A 20,616-nucleotide genomic window follows, 5' to 3' on the forward strand; every position below is an offset into this window, starting at 1 on the left:
AACAGTACAAAAGCTGTTAAATATATTCATAATCAAAAGGGAATGTATTTTTTGACCAAAATTATATTGCATTAAATTATCATCGTTATGTAAGATATAAGAAACGAGTTTTTATTATCAATTTTGAAGTAATTAGCACATGTGTCACAATGCGTTAAAATTAACAATTTTGATATACAGTACATAATTACGGATATTAGCGATTACGAGAATAAGAAACATGTAGTTTTGTCAAAATGTAAACATTACTTGCTAATAACAATGAATTGTTTGCGTTCTTTCTAGTAATAGTAAATTCAGTTGAATGCACGAAATATAAAAATGTTACTGCACATAAAATTACTTAATTAAGAAATATAGCCATGTTTAATATTTATTCTGTCAAATAACTAGTGTTAATTTGTAAATTTAATTCAATGCACATATATTGTATACTATACTTAAGACTTTGTGTTAATTCATATATAATAGTATTTTGTACATGATCGTAAGCATTCAACCGAATCTGCTATATAACTCTCCACACTGCTTTTTTTTAACATTCTGTAAACCATTTTTATTTTATATTTTGATATAAATCGTGATAAGCAGTATATTTAACTTAACATATTATCTAACTGATCTAAATTTAATGTGAAGAATTATGAAATGTGTATGTAAATATAATTGTTTAATCGTCGTCAAATTTAATGGAATTAACACTCATATCTATCTGCCCACCGCGATAGCTACCGCGTTTCTTCTTTTGCTTCTCATGGCGGAATGACTTTCCCTTTGTATACTTCAATACTTGATTAGCTCGTTCTCCCCACGATCCACGTGCACCTTTCTGTCAATCCAGGAAGACGAGATTACATATCATGACAATCAAAGTATATCCTTCAGTAAATGCAATTGCGATTAGTTCCTTACCATTATGTACAAATGTTTAGCGATCATTAATCGTCGAAAGTAATCTTTTTATTTTGAGGAGGTGCCGAAATATCGAAAGACTTCCTCTTATCAAAACCACCCCTAAAACCACCACGATTTCCCCTATCGCCGTCCGCGTTGTTTCCCCACGATTTTCTTGGTCCATCGTTATCTCTATTTCCCCAGGATTTCCTGCCGTCGAAACCGCCTCTACCGCCACGACCACCTCTAAAATCACCGCGACCACCTCTAAAATCACCGCGACCTCTACTTCTATCGCCATCCCTGTTGCCGCCGCTCCAACGATTACCCCTATCGTTATCACCGTCCCTGTCGCCGCCACCGCTCCAACGATTACCCCTATCGTTACCGCCGTCCTTGTCGCCGCCCCCGCCCCCGCTCCAACGATTACCCCTATCGCCATCCCTGTCGCCGCTGTTACTCCAACGCCCGCCGCCACCACCACCGCGTCCGCCTCTAAAACCGCCGCGACCACCCCTGCCACCCCTAAATCCGCCTCTAAATCCACCACCTTGTCTCTTAAAACTATGATTGTTTTCATTGTCATCCTAAAACAAAAGAGAAGAACAGATCAATCGCCCATATTCTTAAAAATATTGTACAGTAGTTAGTTTATTTTATTGTTGTTATTCGTTGTGAATCCTAAATCTTTGCCGAGTGAATGCACGGAAACATGGCCTTAAGGATGGTCTCAAGCATTTATAAAAAGGACGAGTGACCTGTACCTCTCGGACGGTTTCCGAGCATTTACCTTTGCTTCGAAGGAATTGTTAGCCAATTTAGGATCCACTTTGACCTCGTCACTTTTTACGCGTTGGTATGTGCGATTTTGCTTGCTCTAAATAAAAATCATAAGCGATAAGAAAATAATAAAATTTTGTTGCATCGCATAGATGCAATAGTTACATTCAGTAAATTATAATTAGTATTTTAATACGTTCAATGAGCAAATGTGAATATCGCAAATAAATTACAAATATATTTACCAATCATTCTGTCAAGTTTCTTTTCAATTAACGTTCACTTTGAATATTTAAAATACATTTTACAAAATTAACGTACCTTGTTGTCTCCATTAAAACTATTATTAGCTTTCACGAAGTTGCCATAATTATTTTTGGCACCTTTTGCTGGTGTTTCATCGTCATCTGTATGTTTCCTTTTCTGTCCTTTGGCAGGCGTTTGAATCGCTGCTTTCGGTGCTTGTTTCTCTTCGCTAGAGTTACTCTCTTCCGAGCTAGAGGCCTGTTTAGTTGCTGGCTTCGGTTTTTCTTTTTCGGATGAGTCTGAATCAGAATCATCTGAAGATTCTTTCTTAGCAGTTGCTTTTGCTGGTGCTTTTAGTGTGGGTTTCTCAGCTGGTGCTTCGTCTTCCGAATCATCTGAATCTTCACTGGAAGATTCTTGCTTTTTAGGTGCTGGTTTGCTGTTTGCTGCTTTTGGGGTTACTTTTGCCGCTGGTTTTTCATCCTCCTCGGAGTCATCGTCCGAATCATCGCTCGATGATTCTTTTTTCTTCATAGGATTAACTTTGCTCGTCGTGTTTTGTTTTACAACAGCTGGTTTTTTAGCAGGAGATTTATCTTCACTGCTCTCTTCACTGCTATCTTCGCTGGAAGATTCTTTCTTGGCAGGTGTTGTTTTCGTTGCTACTGATGGTTTATTGACAACTGGTTTTTTTGCAGGTTCTTCATCTTCGCTACTTTCTTCTTCGCTCGATGATGATTCTGCATGGACTGCTTGTGTTGGTTTACCTTGCTTTTGTGATTGTAACTTAGAGGTCACAGCTGTTTTTGCAGATGTTTTGCTAACAGGTACAGGTTTTTTAACAGGAGCTTCGTCCTCACTGCTCTCTTCATCCGAGGAAGATTCTTTCTGTTTAGCGGCAACTGGAGTTGGTTTCTTAGTAGGCTGTTCTTCCTCGCTACTATCTTCACTCGAAGATTTTTTTTTAGCAGGTACTGCCTTTGCTGGTATGGATGATTTACTGAGATTTGATTTTGTTTGTACAGATTCTTCTTCATCACTACTTTCCTCGCTCGATGATTCTTGTTTTGTAACTGGCTTTGAAGGAACTGGTTTACTCTGTTTTTGTGGCTGTGTTTTTGCAGCTACTTTTGGTGTAGATGTCTTAACGGCTGGCTGTTTGACTGTTGATTTTTCATCTGATGAATCGTCAGAATCATCGCTAGAGGATTCTTGGTTCTGAGGAGTTGGTTTACCTGCAGGCAGCTTTTTACCAGGTTGAACTACTTTTGAATTTGCCGTTACTGCTTTCAAAGCAACAGCTTTCTTTTTATCATTTGTTTTTGCTTTTTGAGTTTCTTCTTCAGAACTCTCTTCTTCAGAGCTCTCTTTTTGAGCTGCCTTGGCATTTGTCTTTACTTTTTGTAATTGTTTCTGAGCTGGTGTCTCATCATCACTGGAAGAATCTTCCGAGGAAGATTTTGTCACCTGCTTAAGTGGTACAGTTTTAATAACTGATCCCTTGCCATTTACTTGCTGGGTAGAAATATTTGTTTTCTGTGATTCCTCCTCAGTCTCCGAACTCGAATCTGAACTGGACTTTTTACCCGACTTGACTACAGTGACTTTTTTAGGAGCGTGTTTTTGGAAATACAAAAATATTTCAGATAATTGCGGACATCCTTTCGTCAATGCAGGCTGAAACATACAAAATATTAATAAAGCAATTTATCCCTCACATCGATATGTTCGCAAAATCAATTTTATATCGATATAAAATAACTAATTGTATATAATATTTGGAAATTTACATAAATATATATATCTATATATATATATATATACAGAGTGATAAAATATTACTATCACACGTGTATAATAAAATAATCGAGACAAATTACATTCGGCGGCTGCACCCACGTGGTAATGAACATGGCGGCGATTCACCGCGTGGTCGTTATTGGCATAAATTTATAACGTCGCTATTAAAACTTACCGCGTTTGTTTTTTTCTGAAAGACATTCGCCAACGATGTATCCGTTTCCAGTAAATACTGGTGGATGAGACCAGATATGAAATATCTGTCGAGATTACTCATGGTGCCGAACAATAATTGCAGTCGTACGCAATTTAAGATTTCGACTTACGCTACTCTTCGTCTGCTGTGAATCAATCGTAGCTGGTCACAACCTTCTCCTATCTCGCAGGTTAGTGTGCCGGTTTCGAAGCTTCTGTGAACGCAACGCTGCTGTTATTCGGCCGTGGTTCACATAATATTACTAGATAGACTATTAAGCTCTATTTGGACTTGCACAGTCGCATAAGGTCTGTTCTTTATAGCTGAACTGGCTGCACTAGTTCAGAGTTTATCTTTTTCCCTCCATATTGGAAGAAGAAAGATAAACTCTGAACTAGTGCAGCCAGCTCAACTATAAAGAACAGATCTATAATGTACCAAAGAGATCCGCCAATCAAGAACGTAATTATTAAGAATGCAATAGGCCGAATTTCCACTGAGCGCGTCACGCGCGACGTCATCCGCACGTCACGAATTAACCAATCAAAACATCCCATTTTATTGCATTATTTGCCGCGCGAATAAAATGGGATGTTTTGATTGGTTAATTCGTGATGCGGCGGACAACGCGACGCGTGACGCGCTCAGTGGGAATTCGGCCATAGTGTAACATTATTTTCATTGCACACAATTTCTTTGTTATGTGCATTATTCAGCTACACAAGTTTGTCTGAATGGACTTTAATAGAGAGTGCCTGCATTGCTCATGTAAATGTTCATTCGGAGCGCGCGATTGGTCGAATCGGTCAGTCAAATCTTAGCCGTTTTCTTTGAAATTCGCAATCCATTACGCGAAATATCGCCGTTAGTTTTTCCTCGAAAAGTAGTGATTTAATTTTATGGAATTATGACAGAGACACAACAAAAGACCAAGTGTATTACTCTGAAAGGCTCCGCTGAATTGGTTACACAATATCTGCGTAAGTATAATCTTGTCAGTGATAATTAATTTACAAACACTTGTAACCTCTCTGATTGTTATTTCATTGCAGTGTATGGAGTCAACAGTATACTCTATCAACGAGGAATTTATCCACCAGAGACGTTTCAGCCTTCTGAACACTTTGGCTTATACATCTTTAGATCCACGGACGAAAAGATCACATCTTTTTTAGATACTGTTCTGGGACAAATCCAGGAATGGCTTGTGCAACGTAAGGTACGTAAGATCACACTTGTCATAACAAATGTGAACACAAAGGAGGTTTTGGAGAAGTGGGACTTCAAGGTTGATTATGAAGATCAAAAGGCAAATGGAACTGATAGCAATATCAAAGCTGATTTGCCTGAAATGGGAACAAAGGATGTGAAAACTATACAGAAAGAAATACGGGAAGTGATTCGTCAAATCACAGGTAATTCCTAGTTACGTGGAGATTTTAAGCAAATCTGTTTTTCAGATTCTTTTTTTACTGTGTTCGGTTTGTAATATAATATATTCTTGCAGGTACAGTGAGTTTTTTGCCACTTTTGGACTGTTTGTGCTCTTTTGACATACTTACATACACAGTACCTGACTGTAGCATTCCTAATCAGTGGGACGAAACTCAGCCAGTTTTTATTGCAAACAGTCAGGAGGTTCAACTGAGAACATTTTCAACTTCTATACATAAAATGGATACTGTAGTTAGTTACAAAAATATTTGAGGCTTTATATGATTTCTCTCGCAATAAATGTAAATATATAAATTGCATTTTGTCTGCTTATGTGCCACTATTATCAACCACTATTGCCAAAGATTGGTCTTTAATTGTTGCTTATATTGTCTCATAAGAATTAGTGATTGTGAATTATACAACATAATTTTTAAAATATTTATGACACTTTAATTAATATGTAACATTTAAATAACGTATCCATTTTCAATATGTTTTGTACAAATATATTTTTCAAAGAAATAAACCAGTCTTCTTTCTTTTAGACATATGTAAAGTACTCAGAGAAAAAGGAATACAAAATTGTAAATACTATTATACATCAAATTATTTTAATGATATGAATTAAAAACTATAATAATAACATAATAGTATATTTATAGTTACTTTTTGTTCTTATATTAATAATAAACTTTATAAGTTCCATTTTTTCGAGTACTCACCAATTATGAATAATTATAATAAATAATAGAGAAATTATATTTTTTGCATATGTGGAAAAAAGAGATGTATCAGAATTCGTAAAAGGAAGTAATTAAATAGTAAAGAAGTATATGCAGCAAAAATTTTAGCAGATTTATTAAAACATGATTGTTTAGTATACTTAATACAAGAGTTACATTTGCTTATTTGGTAAAGCATGAAATACATCTGAAATAAAAAGCATTTTCATTGATAGATGTTTAATTGTCTAATGTTAATGTTTTTCAGTGTAAGACCTTTTATAAATTTATAATTCTCTTTCTAATTTCAATTATTTCTTAATGATTTCTTGCATTATACCATCTTGGAATCTTATGTTAAACATAAGATTGGAATTATATGTAATTCAAATATAAGAGTTATATTCTTTTAATGTAAGCAAAACATATTGTACAAATACATATTTATAGATCTGAAAGATTAATATAACGTAATCTACCTAGTTTGGATATAAATAAAATGTCTGTAATAAAAATTATCTTGTGCTTTATATGCACTGCTGTTTCTTTACAATATCAATACTTAGTATTTTATCTGATGACAAATCTAAATGAATAAAAATATAATGAATTGTATTTGTTTATGCTTGTGTTATCACAATTATATATATATTTACATAATGAATGCATTATAATTATTATGCATCATTGTGTTTGTAAGCTTTTAGCTTTTAATTTGAATTTTTGTTAGTAGTAAATATAATTATAATATAGTTATTTTAAATAAAATATATTATTAATTAAAACAATTTATTAAAAATAGTTTGTTTATTAAAAATGTTTTATTCAATGTTTTAATCGTGAAACTATCCGTTTGTAATATTGCCATATCAAGAGATACATTTGTATTTCGCGCCATTTTCTTGCAAACGTATTTCGGCGCTGCGTGCGCAACCTAAACAGTTTCATTCCGCGCGTCGTTTCAGAACGTAGAATGCAAATGCTTCGCGAATAATTGCAGTGAATCTTAATCGTATTAATCTGTATTAAATAATGCATAATGAGCGTGAATTTTTATCGGGGGTATTGATTAAAGTGATGCGCGATTGTCGGAACATATTATTTATCACGATTGTTCACGATTAATTGTGTTTCGAAACGGTATGTCGATCATTGTTGACGCGGATTGAAATAGGCAGAGTATACCAGTGAGTACAGATTTTAATATTATAGACGTGCATACAATAATGAGTAAAGCGTGATATATTAGATGCAACATTTAATTAGATGTAACATATTGAAAATTCAGCTCATTGGAAATAAATTAGGTAAAACATGATACACTTACATCTAACAACCTTGACGTGATCGCCAAGACAATCATTATTTGTTTCACTCGTTCTGAGTGCACACACAATATCGAATTAACTACGCAATTTTTAAAGTAATAATAATTTACTATAATTATGTACATGGATGTGTTCTGCACAAAGTGCATTTTATTTGGCATTTTATTTTATGTGATATCTTCAAAATGTATTGTAAATTTATTTATTTATAATTTTTGACTGTGAATTGTATAGATTGATATTTCTTTTGCAGATGTGTGACTGACAACAAAATAAATGCAACCGAGTTTTTTATATTCTTTGATGGGGTTGATACAGAACAATTTAAGGCGAGATCTGTATGGATGAAGTAAACTGCAATATCCTGGCTGGTGAGTATAATTATTTGTTTAAATATGCATAATTATTTACTTATGCATATAATTTTGACATACATACACAATTATAATTTATATAAATTAAATATTTATTAAGATGCTTGAAAATGCCTATTAATTTTATACGCTGCTATAATCTGTATGTTCTTTTGTATTTTACAGATCAACTTTGCAGATCAACAACTCCGCTGCTGCTGCGTATTGTGCCGGTAAGTCAATATGACTTGTGTGTTTTATTCTTTAATAATTATTAAATTTAATATTATATCTTGTCTCATTGTAATTTCTCATAGCAATTTATAATTTTTATTCACTCATAATTTCTAGTTAATGATTGAATTATAATTCATAGTTTAATTTAGCAGAATTCAAATTATACATATCCTAATCTTTGCTAAATAACATTAATTTAAAACAATTATATTATTAAGTTTATTAGTAATAAAAATTTATGTCGATTGAAAAGCTAGACAGTTAAGTTGAAATCTCTACTAAATTAATTTTTGCGAAATGATGCATGATAATTATGGTGCGATATAAATAAACACATAAATCTATTATTATTTACAGATTATTTAAAATATACATAATTATGATAACACATATACATATTTACAATTATGTAATTGTTTTTTATTCAAATAATTAGCATGTATTTTAAAGATTTATTCTTGGGGTGTCGTTAGTTTTACAATTTTTTAAACGAAATTATTAAAATTTACTGCAAAAGCTTTTATACATATATCACGAAAAATGTTTAAAAAGCATTATTTTATTTTTGCAATGTTGTTACAAGTATAAGTATTTTCCATTTATTCGATCATGTATCTAGATAGTTACTATTTGTCGTATTATATTTGGATATATATATGGAAGTAAAAATTTCGATGTGCATCTGTTTTGCCCTATTTTGATCACAGAAATATTTTATGAATTTTTTAATCTTGTACCATTTTAATCTTGCATTATTTTACATTAATCTGTAATTACGATTTTATCGTTTATTTTGCATAATAATTACAGATCATAAATGAATCTTGTTTCTTAACTTAGGGAGAAAGTAAATATTTTGAAACACATAGAGAGCGTAACATTTTTTATTGCATATTGTTCATTAGGCGATATCGTCATAAATGTGGCGTTTTCTCCTCAAAGAGTAGCCAATTATCGGAATAAAAGAGTATCGCATCTTCCATTTATATCTGTCCCGAGCGCGTCTCGGTCTTGTCGATACACGATCGAAGAAGATCGTTCCGGGAAACATCGATGCCTTTATTAGTAATTCGCCGTTACGTCTCTTTTACAATAATTTCGCTATTAACGTTAATACTTCGTGCTGCTAGAATTAGCCATATTAGTTCACAGTGCGTAGTCTCTTTGCTATAAAGACTATCGCGGAACGCAAACGTTCGCTTTACGCGATATTGACTCGGTCCGTTTGGCTCATTTTTGAGACATATGGTACTTTTGAGAAAATAGTACTTTCGAATATTCAAAATCATAAAATATATTCTAGACTCTTGATGTAATTTTATAAACATTTTAGATTTCGATGATTTACCTTTGCAAATGTCAAGTATTCTATATTTATGCGAATAACATCAACAAGTTTTTCATTTTTTTATCTTTAATGAATAATTCAGATTTTTATGATTTAACATAGTTGTCTTATTTTAATATCTATTTTTTCTTAAATTAACATTGTGAAAATGATGTAAAGCCAAGAATTTTTTGGTAGATAAAAATGATACATTTTGCAGGAGATAATTTTTATTTCTAACGTTGCGATGTTTCGCGAATATAATTGTGTACAATTAGACGTTTATAAGATTTCCAACTCGAAATATGTATTCTCTTTCTCCTCAAAAGTACGTGATTTATACCAAAGACGGACGTTACACTCGTAATAATTTTCCGCACTCAAGCCATACGCTTTTTAAATGTGCCCTAGACTAGTTTTACTCCGAATTCGTTTTTATCTCACACACACTGCGAAAGCTGCTGAAAATACGCTGCAGTTTTACAAACGTATTTATCTCGCTGATCCGCAACACCGTAAGAGAGCGACACATCAGACAGTTGACGGTAATCGAATTCGCTAGTTCATGATTCGTTTAAAGTCATTTCGCGATGTAAATTAGCGAGACAAGATATACTTCGTTAGAAAAATTCGTGGAAAAGAAGATATATACGTAACAAAGAAAAAAATCATTTTTTAGCTAATAATCACTGAAGTTCAATGTTACGTAGTAAATGTAGAAGTTACAGTTTAATGAGTAAAATTGATACTGATTGAAAGTGAATTTTAAATAGGATATTAATAATAGTTTTACTATTAGCCTCTTAATTGTCGGAATGTAGTTTTATTCGAATTTTTCTCCAATGACAGCAAAAGTTGTTTGGAGCAATTGCGCAAAAATAAGCTCTCCCTTAATTTTTGTATACTTTTTTTATATATTCTATTTTTGTATATATTCTACTACTTTTATTTCGTGATTCATAATAATTTAAAGTGGCGACATTGTTCACGATAGATAGGTCCTTTTGTCGCAACTTATACGATATAACGGTGCAGCACGGTTCGCGTCTTTAGTAACATTATGCGGTAATTCTTCGCAAATACCGTAGAAACGCGTCTCTAGTAAAAACATTGAAAAATAAACAACGCGAAATAATATACAATATTTTACAGTAGCGCTTAGTATACTAGTGATTGGGCATCGTCCTCGCAGAACGGTGATTCGCGGTGATCATTTGAGAAATAGCTTTGATCGTGTCGTTCGATCGTATTCTTCATACAATCCGGGTTCTACGAGTCACAAATACTCTCTTTCTTTCTCTCTCTCTCTTTCGATTGCAATTTTGATCGAATACGTGAGAGGATAGAAATCGATACTATCGTTAAAGTACTAACATCCCGGTCACTATAATTGATAAAGTAAACATCCATCGTTAATTAATCAATTGCCGATATGATGGACGTATGCGCGTGATGCTCAATCACCGTTCCGCGGTCCCATCCATCTCGTGGACCGAAAATCCATTTTCTTCTTACGTGTAAAATTGCGTTCGATCGCGACGCGGTATTTCGCGCGAAACGTACGCAAAACGGCACGCCGCATTGTCATTTTATTTATACATCTCTACTTAAGTTTATCTTGGACTAACGCTATATCGATTTACGATCATTTTTTTATGCGTAAAATATCATAAAATACATTCTTTCTTTTGTTCACTATTCGCAGACTCGCCGTCTTGTCTCGGTAATCGCGCATTCGTGTCGAGTCAATGTTAAACGAATCATTAAAGAATCTTGAAGAATTTAAGAATTAAATTGATTTAATATTTTGACAAATTAAACTAATATTTTGAATAATATAATATTATATTTCTGAATAGTTATCAAAAATTGTTTTGCGTTTTTTCACAGTATATCACATATGTATTTTTAAAATGTATAAAAATTAAAAATACATTTTATGTTTTTATATATTGTTGAATAACAAAACAAATAATATTGCACCAATTTCATACTATGTTGTAGAAATTGAGAATTATATACAAAAATAATATTTTTCAATGAAGATTTTTAATATTATTTGTGCAGCTTTTATCCATTGGCATTTTCGCTGCAATAAAATCAAAACTCGATTAATATCGACTCGCGTGATATCGATTGTTACGGCAAGTCTTACGATGACTCACGATGACTTTCATACAAATCGTTCGATAGGTACGAGCGACGAAATGAATTCGACGAAAAAGCACGGCGGCACTAGTAAGCTTGCACGGACATCATACGCTACGGCGATCTCTCTTTCTCTTCTTCTTGTTTGAGAGTCCTTTCGGTTTACATAGCTAGAATCGCAAAGTACTTTCCGTTTCTCATCACATGAGAGAACGATTCGGAACACTCTGCTCGTTTGTTCGCCCACAAAACTACCTATACATAATTGTATGTTTCTAAAATGTAAAAAGTAAGCGCATGCGTCCACTCTCGTCGACGGAAGCACGAAACGTGTTCGGTCATTATTTGTACTACCAGCAAATGATAAAAAATATCGCTTTGGAATTTTTTGTTAATTTTTCTCAAAGTATTTTACATCATAATTTTGTGACGATTTATATACTGAAAAGTAAAAATGATAGAAAAAGTGAAGAAAGTTAAATAAGCTATAATTATAAACGTGTGATTGTCAAAATAATTTAACAATTTTTACTCCACCATGAGAAACGTATTTATAATTTAATATCAAAAGAATTTAATATCGGAAAATTTAATTTGTTAAATTTTATTTTTGAATAATTTAATGATGCGCGATATAATTCTATAAAAATAATTTTTAAACAATCGTACGCAGAATGAAAACATGAATTATTATAAGAAATTCTTAGAAATCATTCGCATTCGCTATTACGGTCGCGATGAGGTTGAAAATGTAATTACTCGTCTCTTCTAGCAAAAGCTGCTCTTATGCCAATGTTTATTGCGAGCTTCGTTAATTAAAGTGTACCTGGTTTTACTATTGAGTGGCGACAACGTAACTGGTTGAAAATCGAAAAGCACGGGAGAAACCATGTCATCGTCGTCGTACAATTTCACCATGTCTTCTGTTACTCGCCTTTCACGTTTGTTTGTGTTTTCCGTTCCGCGGGCGGAAAACGAGGAATCGACACGTTTCGATCGCGCGAGAGTCGACGCATTGCGCCGGACGCCTAAAAAAGGAGGTACGAGGGATTATTTTGTACAATTGGGGCACCCTGAACGCGTCATTGAGGCCGGATTTCTTTTCGGCGAAATCTCTTTGGAGCACTTTTTCGCGGTTGACGCAGGTCTTCTCTTAGCGTACAAACATTTGTGACATATCTTCCGGCTTGCATACAAATTTTTCGGCTTTAATATATTCACAATTTTAGTGTCCATTTCTCGAGACTTGAGATGTATGTCTGATACTTTGAATTTTAAAGCTAGTATAACTAAGAAAGATAACTTCAAATCACTGTGGTGAAAATAAAGGAAATACGTGACAAAGATAAAGGAAATATAATATTTCATAATATAATTTCGTAAGCGTAAAGAAATTGAAACGTTTTTTCGCAATATAAATTTGTGGAATATATAAACATATATATATATGAATTAACTATCTCGTTTCGTATTAATCTATAAAATATTCTAAAGCCTAATTAGAATTTGGAACTAAAGTGGTTTATGTAACTGTAAGACACTTTTGCTAATTAATGCTATGTTCCGTTTGTAGATGTTGAAAATTTTGCGTTACTTGTTATTGCTTGTCCGGAAGATATCGCGGTCTCCTCTGCGTAAAACTCTGATCCTGAAAATCCTATTACAGTACTCGAGATCATCCTCGTGAGTCCCTCTTCGTGCGCAATCCCGTAAAATGATATCACGACATCTCTGCTGTACTACGTCGATCTGCGCGTGTGCCCTATGGCATGGTTTTACGACGGCTTTTCTCTCTTATTCCACTTTCCTCTCGCTTACAAATCTCGCCGAAAACGTGAGGTTTGAAACTCTTTGATACACTTTCCCTTCTGTCCTATCACAAATCACAAGCGCGGTTTCGTTCCTCGATCGACTTGTACGACGTGAAATGAATTATTCGGCGAGCTCTGAATTCAATATTTTCATGGAAAAAAGTAATATAAGCAAACATCGAAAATTGATTCATGTATTTTTGTTACTTTTTTCTTACTATTGTCTGAAAATTGGAAAAATGATATAATCCTGGTTGAGAGTATTTTTTTTAGAAGTTATTTTGAAGATCATGATTACTTAGAAATATATATATATATATATATTTGAAGTAGAAAATATTCTACAAGAGAATATTTTAATAGTTGTAGGACATATTTTAGAATGCTACACAAAAAGAATTAATTTAATAATAATCAGACAATTAAAGAATGTGTCCTCAACGATTATAGATTTTGTTAATGTAAGAATTCACATATATGTATCTACGATCAATATCCAGCCGCGGTTTATAATGATTTAATTATGATAATCGTCTTAGTTCAATCAGGATTATAACAATTCTCCAATGAATTATAATGAGTGACAGCAAATTGTTCGTAATACTCTTTTTCACGTTTGCTTTTCGTCGTATCCCATGATTTTTTCTCGTCGAACAGAGGGCCGAAGTTTTTCTTGCAGATGAGGTGGCGAGATGCGTAGAGATTCGTTAGAAGTTTTCTAATCCCGTCTATGGAAGAGGTTGGTTTCTTCCGGCCAATATGCGAATATTCAGTGTGATAGTCTGTAAGCAAACAATAAAATTTATTCAACATGGATGCTTTGTGAAATCGTCTTGGAAACAAAAAGAAAATAATCTTGATTCTCAAACACTCGTTCATATTTTATTCTGTCTTGATCCAAGCCAAAATAAATTCTTTTATATTATTTTAAATATTTTTTCATATATTTGTTAAAGTTCACAACACATATTTTTTGCGTATTTTGTTTAATTTCTTATTCGAGAAATTGAAAAATTTAATAAGATTGAAAACCAAAAATGAGAGGAGAAATAAAGAGCAATTGACTTAATAGAGATTCCAGATATTTTCTGCAGGTAAATTTATCTTTTGATAAATTAATAAGTTTTTTTATCATAAAATATACGAACTAGATATTACTTTAAAGTGATGCGATGAGCGATCAACTTAATATAAAAAGAGTATGATAATAAATTAAGGGGGGAATGCATTTGTGATAACTGTTGGTCATTGTCAAAGTTGCGCCGTTTTGTGCGAACTTGGACAATCTCAGCGGTTTGGCGTGTGTAAAGCACATCGAAGGGGAAGCAGATGATACAGTTTTCCACGAAACTTCCTCTCTTGCCGTAGTATCCGTAATATCGTTTCGATACGGTTGTTGCTCGCGGTATCACGGATAATGGATAAAGCATCGAGAGACCAAAAGGCTTCTTCTCTCGGTGCTTCTTCCGTGCCTCATGTCTGTGTCTACCACACGATCTCCGATTCTTCCTCTTCGTTCGTTGCACTCTTCCGTTTTTCTTACGAGGGCTCGGTAGCTATTCGGTATAATAGACTATCTCCAGTGCAGTCTCCCCCGTCTTGTCATTCAACAAACGAACAACGTCGTGGCGGGTAATAGAATCGACGTGCTCGACGATAATTTATTCTGTTTTTAGCTTTAACAAGAGCGAATGGAAATTTTGTTTTATGGCTCTCGCGTACCGGGTTTTCTTACGAGTCACGTTACACGCGTGATCGGCTATTGCAAATTGCGATTTAATGAATTCAGCGCGATAATTATCCGACAATCTTGCCAAGATTGTGAATTTTGATTGAACTTCAAGCATCTATTTGCGAGCTGTCAAATACAGTCAATATTTTGCCGGCGTTATTATGAAAACAAATGATACATTGACTTCCGATTGATAGCCATATAATTCCATTAATGTTAGTCAGCTATTTTTAATGGTTTATAATTGGTTTCTTGTTTATAAAAATATTTGATAAATTGTTTTTGATAAAATTACGGAAAGTAATTTAGAAAATTTTGGGTATTTTAAAAAATTGCACTCTGTGTAATATTGATTTCATCTGTGGGACAACTAACGCTTCAGATGCAGTTATGTTTATAGATTTTAACAATATAATATAATTACACTAAATAATATTTAGACAAAATGTGGAATAAACAATCCGAGATAACATTTGATTATTACATTTATAATGTTTTTATCGAAATAACCTTATTTAAATAACATTTTCTCGAATTTAAAATAATTTGAAATAAAAGTTAGATCTAAAGTTACATTTATTTTATAGCGTAAAAAAATGACATATTGATTATTATTGTCGTTAAATTTGGTTTCATATTCTATTTCCCGAACTTTTTTTTTAATTAACTTTACTATGAGAAGTAAAGGAAACGCGCTCAATAGTATAAATTATTTGACTTTTGATACTTTATTGAATTTGAAATTAAATTATCTCTATAAAACTTTAGAATGTTGGCAAAATATTAAAATAAAATTTAAAAAATTGCTATTATGGCAACATTTAGAAGAATTTATATATTTTTAAAATTAAAATATTGAATTTTTCATTTGTTTTATTTGAAAAGTTAGAAATTTAGATTTATTTCGAGCACTGAATGTATCTTTGTTCGCTTTGAAGAAGAATGTTTTTCACCAAACTTTCCTCGGATTGCATTCTTCTTGAACAAACTCGCATTACCGTGTGTCCGTCCTCACCTTTGTCGCAATCCAGGACGAAGAGTTCCGGGCACAGAGTTGAAACTTTCCACTGCTTCTATAGACCTTCGTCTCACGGAAAAGGGCACTCAACGCGATGGCTTTCGTCCAGGATAGCTCGCGAAATTTTGACTCACGACGGTCCAGGATGCGGTGTGCGCGAGGATGACGTTGGTCGGCGGCTCGCTTCGTCTCCTGAGGCTCTCCTGTGGCAGGAAGCGGTGGGCAACATTATTCCTGTAGCGCGAAAGGTGCCGCTAATGCCGTCGGCTCCTTCCGGCCTAATTAGCCCGGAACCATTAAGTTTATCTACGAGCATCAGGGTCGCCGGCCTTCCCCGAGGAAACTGTTAGATTGAGGGGCGAGACGCAAGGGGGCAGAGTTCGCTTTTGCTGGGAGCTATGCATTGAATGATTAAGTTCGAGCCCGGAAGTAGCTGAGTCATTGGATATTGGGGGTGTGTTAGACACCGAGTCTACGCGTTTATAAATGAGTGCCTGAATCAGAAACAATATACTTTATTTCAATCGATATCGAGATCTTGATACTACGATTACAAGTTGTAAGATAGAAATTTTCAAAGATATAACAGATGAAAAATATAGATACAATATACAAATGATAAACATAAGATATAAATATTTCGAATTTTAATAAAATAAAATAATTATTTAAAAAAGCTTTCTATTTTTTTTTAAATAAAGCAATTAAGTAGTTGTTTGGATTCATCACTTTTCAATTCTTCACGCTCTTCGAAAGAGAAGGGGTTTAATCGAAGTTAGCGAAGTTAACGAGCCAGTGTCTTGAGAGGATTAACTTTGGGAAATGGTTGGGTCGTTGTAAACTTAATTAACCGCTCTCCCAATTATTTAATTGAGGTAATCAAGTCTTTCTAATGACTTTTTTACCGTATTTACTATTATCGTTCTTTTTCTGTTTCCTGTCTTCTCGAACTCGCCAATTGTTGAAAATTACTAAGCTACATACACTACAAGCTAGAATTAGATAATAGATGTAGTCTGTAGATTTGGTTTTGTCAGTACCTAGCGACGATAATGGGCCTTCCTCTAATTAGAACGGACCATTAAGCTACGATCGTTAGATCCGTCGAGTTCGGTTCTTGCGCCGATTGGTGTCGGAAGGGTCGTACGTTTTATTGATAAATTCTTGAAGCGGTGTGTTTAAATTTTTATTAGCGAATCATTGAGTAATCCAAAAACAAAAAACAGAAATTGAAAATAAATTTGGTAATTATGTTCAAATTGAGTTTAAAAAGTTTATGGAAATCAAACATTTTACATAAATTTAATTTAATTTTTTATTGTATTTTATTATTATTAATGCATTCTATATATTATCACTTATAGGAAAATATTAAATGTTAGTAATTTAATATTTTAGAATAAAAAATATCCGCTAAAAATATTTTATCAAAAATTTGTTCAAATTAATACACATGAAGATCGGTACGTTTATTATATCTTATCTGACAGACGTTTTGATCGATAAGAGTCTAATATAATGTTATCTATGAAGATCGTAAAATCGTCGTCAGAATGTTCGCGGTTGAGAATCATCGGCGAATTGTCTGGCCATCATCGTCGCGTCGGCGAGAATCCGGCCGACGATAATTGATGAAATGAATCACGTTGACATCGACGGCGATCGTTAGCAATGAGCAGGAGAACACGGACCGCGAGCTATCGTTAATCACCAGGTCTGACACATCCGAGCCATCGTTTGTTACTTTCGGAAAAGTTGTGCGGTCGCTTGACGCTTCGAGGCGAGTTATCGATTCTATAGGACAGCGCCGGTCGACTTATGGTTAATTAAAAATTAATGTATTAATTATTATCGCGCTTGGGATACTCTACTTGAAGGTTTTTTATTTCTTCCGTGCCATCGAATATTTATAGACTGAAAAGTTTTGAAGATACAGAGCATTAAATCATAGATAATAACGTTAATGAAAAATAAACTTTAATGAATAAAATAGAATGAGATTACGTTATTAATAAATTCTTATATAATATACAATATTTTTTGATTTCCTATAACTAAATTTTATATATAAATATTATAAGATGTTTATAGTATGTGTACATAAAGCTATACATATGTACATATATATTTTTTTTTAAATAGTTATGTCTTTATTGTTAGAAATTAATGAATTCTTAATAACATAAGGTTTAAATTTTCTTGTTATAAAAAAAATTACATAAAACATCTATATATTTTGTTAGATAATTTTTTAAATAAAAATTGCTTTATCTCTTACAATATGTGGTGCAAATTGAAGTAAAAGAAATTATTATAATTATTGCAAAATGAAATTATTACATAGAATTTGAAAATCTTTAAGGATATTTGGATATTCTTGTAATCATATAATTTTTTAGATTATTATTCAAAATAATGTCTATTTATATTTCAGTTATTTTTGCCTTAAAGTATTTTACAATGATTGATTACAATTTTATGCTTTAGATTTATTCTATTTATTTATTGATTACAATTTTATGCTTTAAACTTATTCTATTTATTTATTGATTAAATTATTAACGACCCTCGGTTTCGGCGAAGTTTCCGGTTGGACTAACGGGCGTGGTAACCAGCACTTGTACCGTGTCTCGAGGCTCTCCCTTGCCTTATCCCGGAAGTTAACAACTATCGGCTTTGTAACCGTGCTTAAGTTAACGCGAGTTTCGCGCGCGTTGAATAGTTTGCAAGTCCATTACAGACGCATTAAGAATATATACATATATCTCTGTATATGCATGTGCATGTCTGAATGCTCACTCACCGTTTCCTTCTCTTCAACTACAAGCGAGGATACGTGATACGCACGCGTGCGATCACTGCAGGGCATGACACAGTCGAGACTGACAAAGCTAACATCTCCATGTGCGATAGCGTGTTGGCGAAAGCTCTAACACTATCGGCTCTTAGAGCTGCTTTCGCCAACTCTCTATGAAAGCTCGATTGACTTTAATCACAATTTAACTGATTCTCCTCCTTTTGCAATTACGGATGTTACAGCATGCTGGATGTAATTAGACATTTCAAAATAAGAAAAATATATTTCACAAGCGGAAACTTAAACGTAAATTTCTTTTTAAGTTATAAATGATTAAAACAAAACATCTTTTTACGATTTTAAGGATTTTATGACTAGGACAAAATTTTTAATCTCAAACCGTCACATGATTTTGATTGTATTTTACATGTATATTTAAACTGAATATTCGGTTATTCAAATTACTAAAATCTTGAAAAAAAAAAAATTATGGAAAAAAAATAGAACCAATAAAATTCTGATTTCTAGCTATTTACTGTGGAAAGAAGAAAATTTACCAAGTCATATTTGACATTAATTGATATTCGTTGAGTAGTTATTCATTAACCAATTTTCTACTTATTCGAGCAAGTTATACGCCTCATGTAATTATGGATTCGATAAGACATGCGCCGGCATTACACGCTATTACACGCGGTAGCGCTTTGCTAACTATAAAGCAGATGTATGCCGCGCGTTATGTATGAACTCACGCACGTTCGCATACGTGGTCAAGCGTACATGCCATCGCATCTATTTAATTAATTTGTAATTCAAGGATTAGGATTCTATTTATGAATAACAATATTATTAAGTTGTAATATAGCTATGTTATAATTTTGTTTTGAACGTTATTAAAATGGAAATGTACTTATCTTTTACAGATGAATTTTTCTACTATTTTGGCGCTAGTGAATCTTCATATTTGTTTCCTGCCCTAATTTCGTTTCGTTTTATAATAAAATGCGCGTCGGGAGTATCGTTAATGCCGAGAGTGTCGTTACAGTTCCGCGCGAGTACAAAACGTTGCATTCTAGCGAATCGTAAGACGAACGCATTTCGCCGAATCATGCGATAAATATTGGGACACGATCGCGCGAATCTCTTTCGAGGGGCGGGGGGCTTTCTTATCGACTTTGGACTCGGCTCGGGGGAGGAAAGGATCGACTTTTATCATGGGATCCCGATTGGGACCCTTTAGTATCAGACGTGCCAACATACACTCAAAAAAATGATCTTGCAATAATAGCTAAAATTTTCTAGGTGTAAAAAATTAACTAAAACAGATAAATGATTAGCAACTGTTGTGATATCGCATATGTAATTACTTAATCAGTTTAGATGACAGAAACAGAATATATATCTGTATTGTTTGTGAACTTTAAAAAGAAAGTTTCTCTAAAGCGCCTATCTATATAAGATCAATCACGTGTTAGATCATGCAATGAATAACATTTAGCAATGGCACCTAAATTTTTCAGAAGCTATTGCTAGAACATTACTGCTATAAATTCTGTATGTGACAAACAATGTTTTCACAGATACGAAAAATAGCGATACATTCTTGTTGCGATATCTAGAAATCTAACTACATCAGCGAAATATTTTTTTGAGTGTATGATACATGATGCATGCGATTATTATGTTACTTTTTGCAATCCCAAAAAAAGCGTAATGTTACTAATGCATGATAGTAACTTTTAAATCACATGAACCGCAGCAAAGAAGTCAGCATGTTTTGACTTGAATCC

The 20,616-nt window shown here is 33.4% G+C and overlaps 3 protein-coding genes and 1 long non-coding RNA gene across 6 annotated transcripts in view; 2 read left to right on the forward strand and 2 right to left on the reverse strand.

The window, feature by feature from the left end:
* Window positions 1-85: 85 nt before the first annotated feature.
* Window positions 86-4,171, reverse strand: Nopp140 (nucleolar and coiled-body phosphoprotein 1). 3 transcript variants are annotated; one of them, XM_012360903.2, is made up of 4 exons: window positions 3,896-4,168; window positions 1,996-3,597; window positions 1,685-1,771; window positions 86-829 (listed from the first exon to the last, which is right to left on the reverse strand). In XM_012360903.2, the coding sequence occupies exons 1-4, from the start codon at window positions 3,995-3,997 to the stop codon at window positions 671-673; spliced, it is 1,950 nt and encodes a 649-aa protein (XP_012216326.1). In that variant the 5' UTR covers window positions 3,998-4,168; the 3' UTR covers window positions 86-670. The 3 variants fall into 3 exon arrangements, with proteins under 3 accessions (XP_012216326.1, XP_067214937.1, XP_012216325.2); XM_067358836.1 differs by lacking the exon at window positions 86-829 and adding an exon at window positions 913-1,481 and having other exon boundaries at window positions 3,896-4,171; XM_012360902.2 differs by lacking the exons at window positions 86-829; window positions 1,685-1,771 and adding an exon at window positions 913-1,481 and having other exon boundaries at window positions 3,896-4,170.
* A 455-nt stretch (window positions 4,172-4,626) lies between these two features.
* mad2 (mitotic arrest deficient 2) lies at window positions 4,627-5,670 on the forward strand. Its single transcript, XM_012360484.2, has 3 exons — window positions 4,627-4,896; window positions 4,969-5,331; window positions 5,424-5,670. The coding sequence occupies exons 1-3, from the start codon at window positions 4,824-4,826 to the stop codon at window positions 5,621-5,623; spliced, it is 636 nt and encodes a 211-aa protein (XP_012215907.1). The 5' UTR covers window positions 4,627-4,823; the 3' UTR covers window positions 5,624-5,670.
* A 1,975-nt stretch (window positions 5,671-7,645) lies between these two features.
* LOC105668497 (uncharacterized) overlaps window positions 7,646-20,616 on the forward strand; it is a 238,541-nt gene continuing 225,570 nt past the window's right edge. The window contains exons 1-2 of the long non-coding RNA XR_001100114.2: window positions 7,646-7,774; window positions 7,943-7,989. This is a non-coding gene — a long non-coding RNA (uncharacterized lncRNA). The remainder of the gene's footprint in view (window positions 7,775-7,942; window positions 7,990-20,616) is intronic.
* vn (membrane-bound neuregulin protein vein) overlaps window positions 8,862-20,616 on the reverse strand; it is a 309,296-nt gene continuing 297,541 nt past the window's right edge. The window contains exons 8-9 of the transcript XR_001100113.2: window positions 16,027-16,232; window positions 8,862-14,061 (exon numbers count right to left, since the gene is read on the reverse strand). The gene's annotated coding sequence lies outside the window, so the exon portion shown is untranslated. The remainder of the gene's footprint in view (window positions 14,062-16,026; window positions 16,233-20,616) is intronic.

This window comes from Linepithema humile, chromosome 7, assembly GCF_040581485.1.
Source record: "Linepithema humile isolate Giens D197 chromosome 7, Lhum_UNIL_v1.0, whole genome shotgun sequence".
In the NCBI taxonomy this organism is placed as follows: domain Eukaryota; kingdom Metazoa; phylum Arthropoda; class Insecta; order Hymenoptera; family Formicidae; genus Linepithema; species Linepithema humile.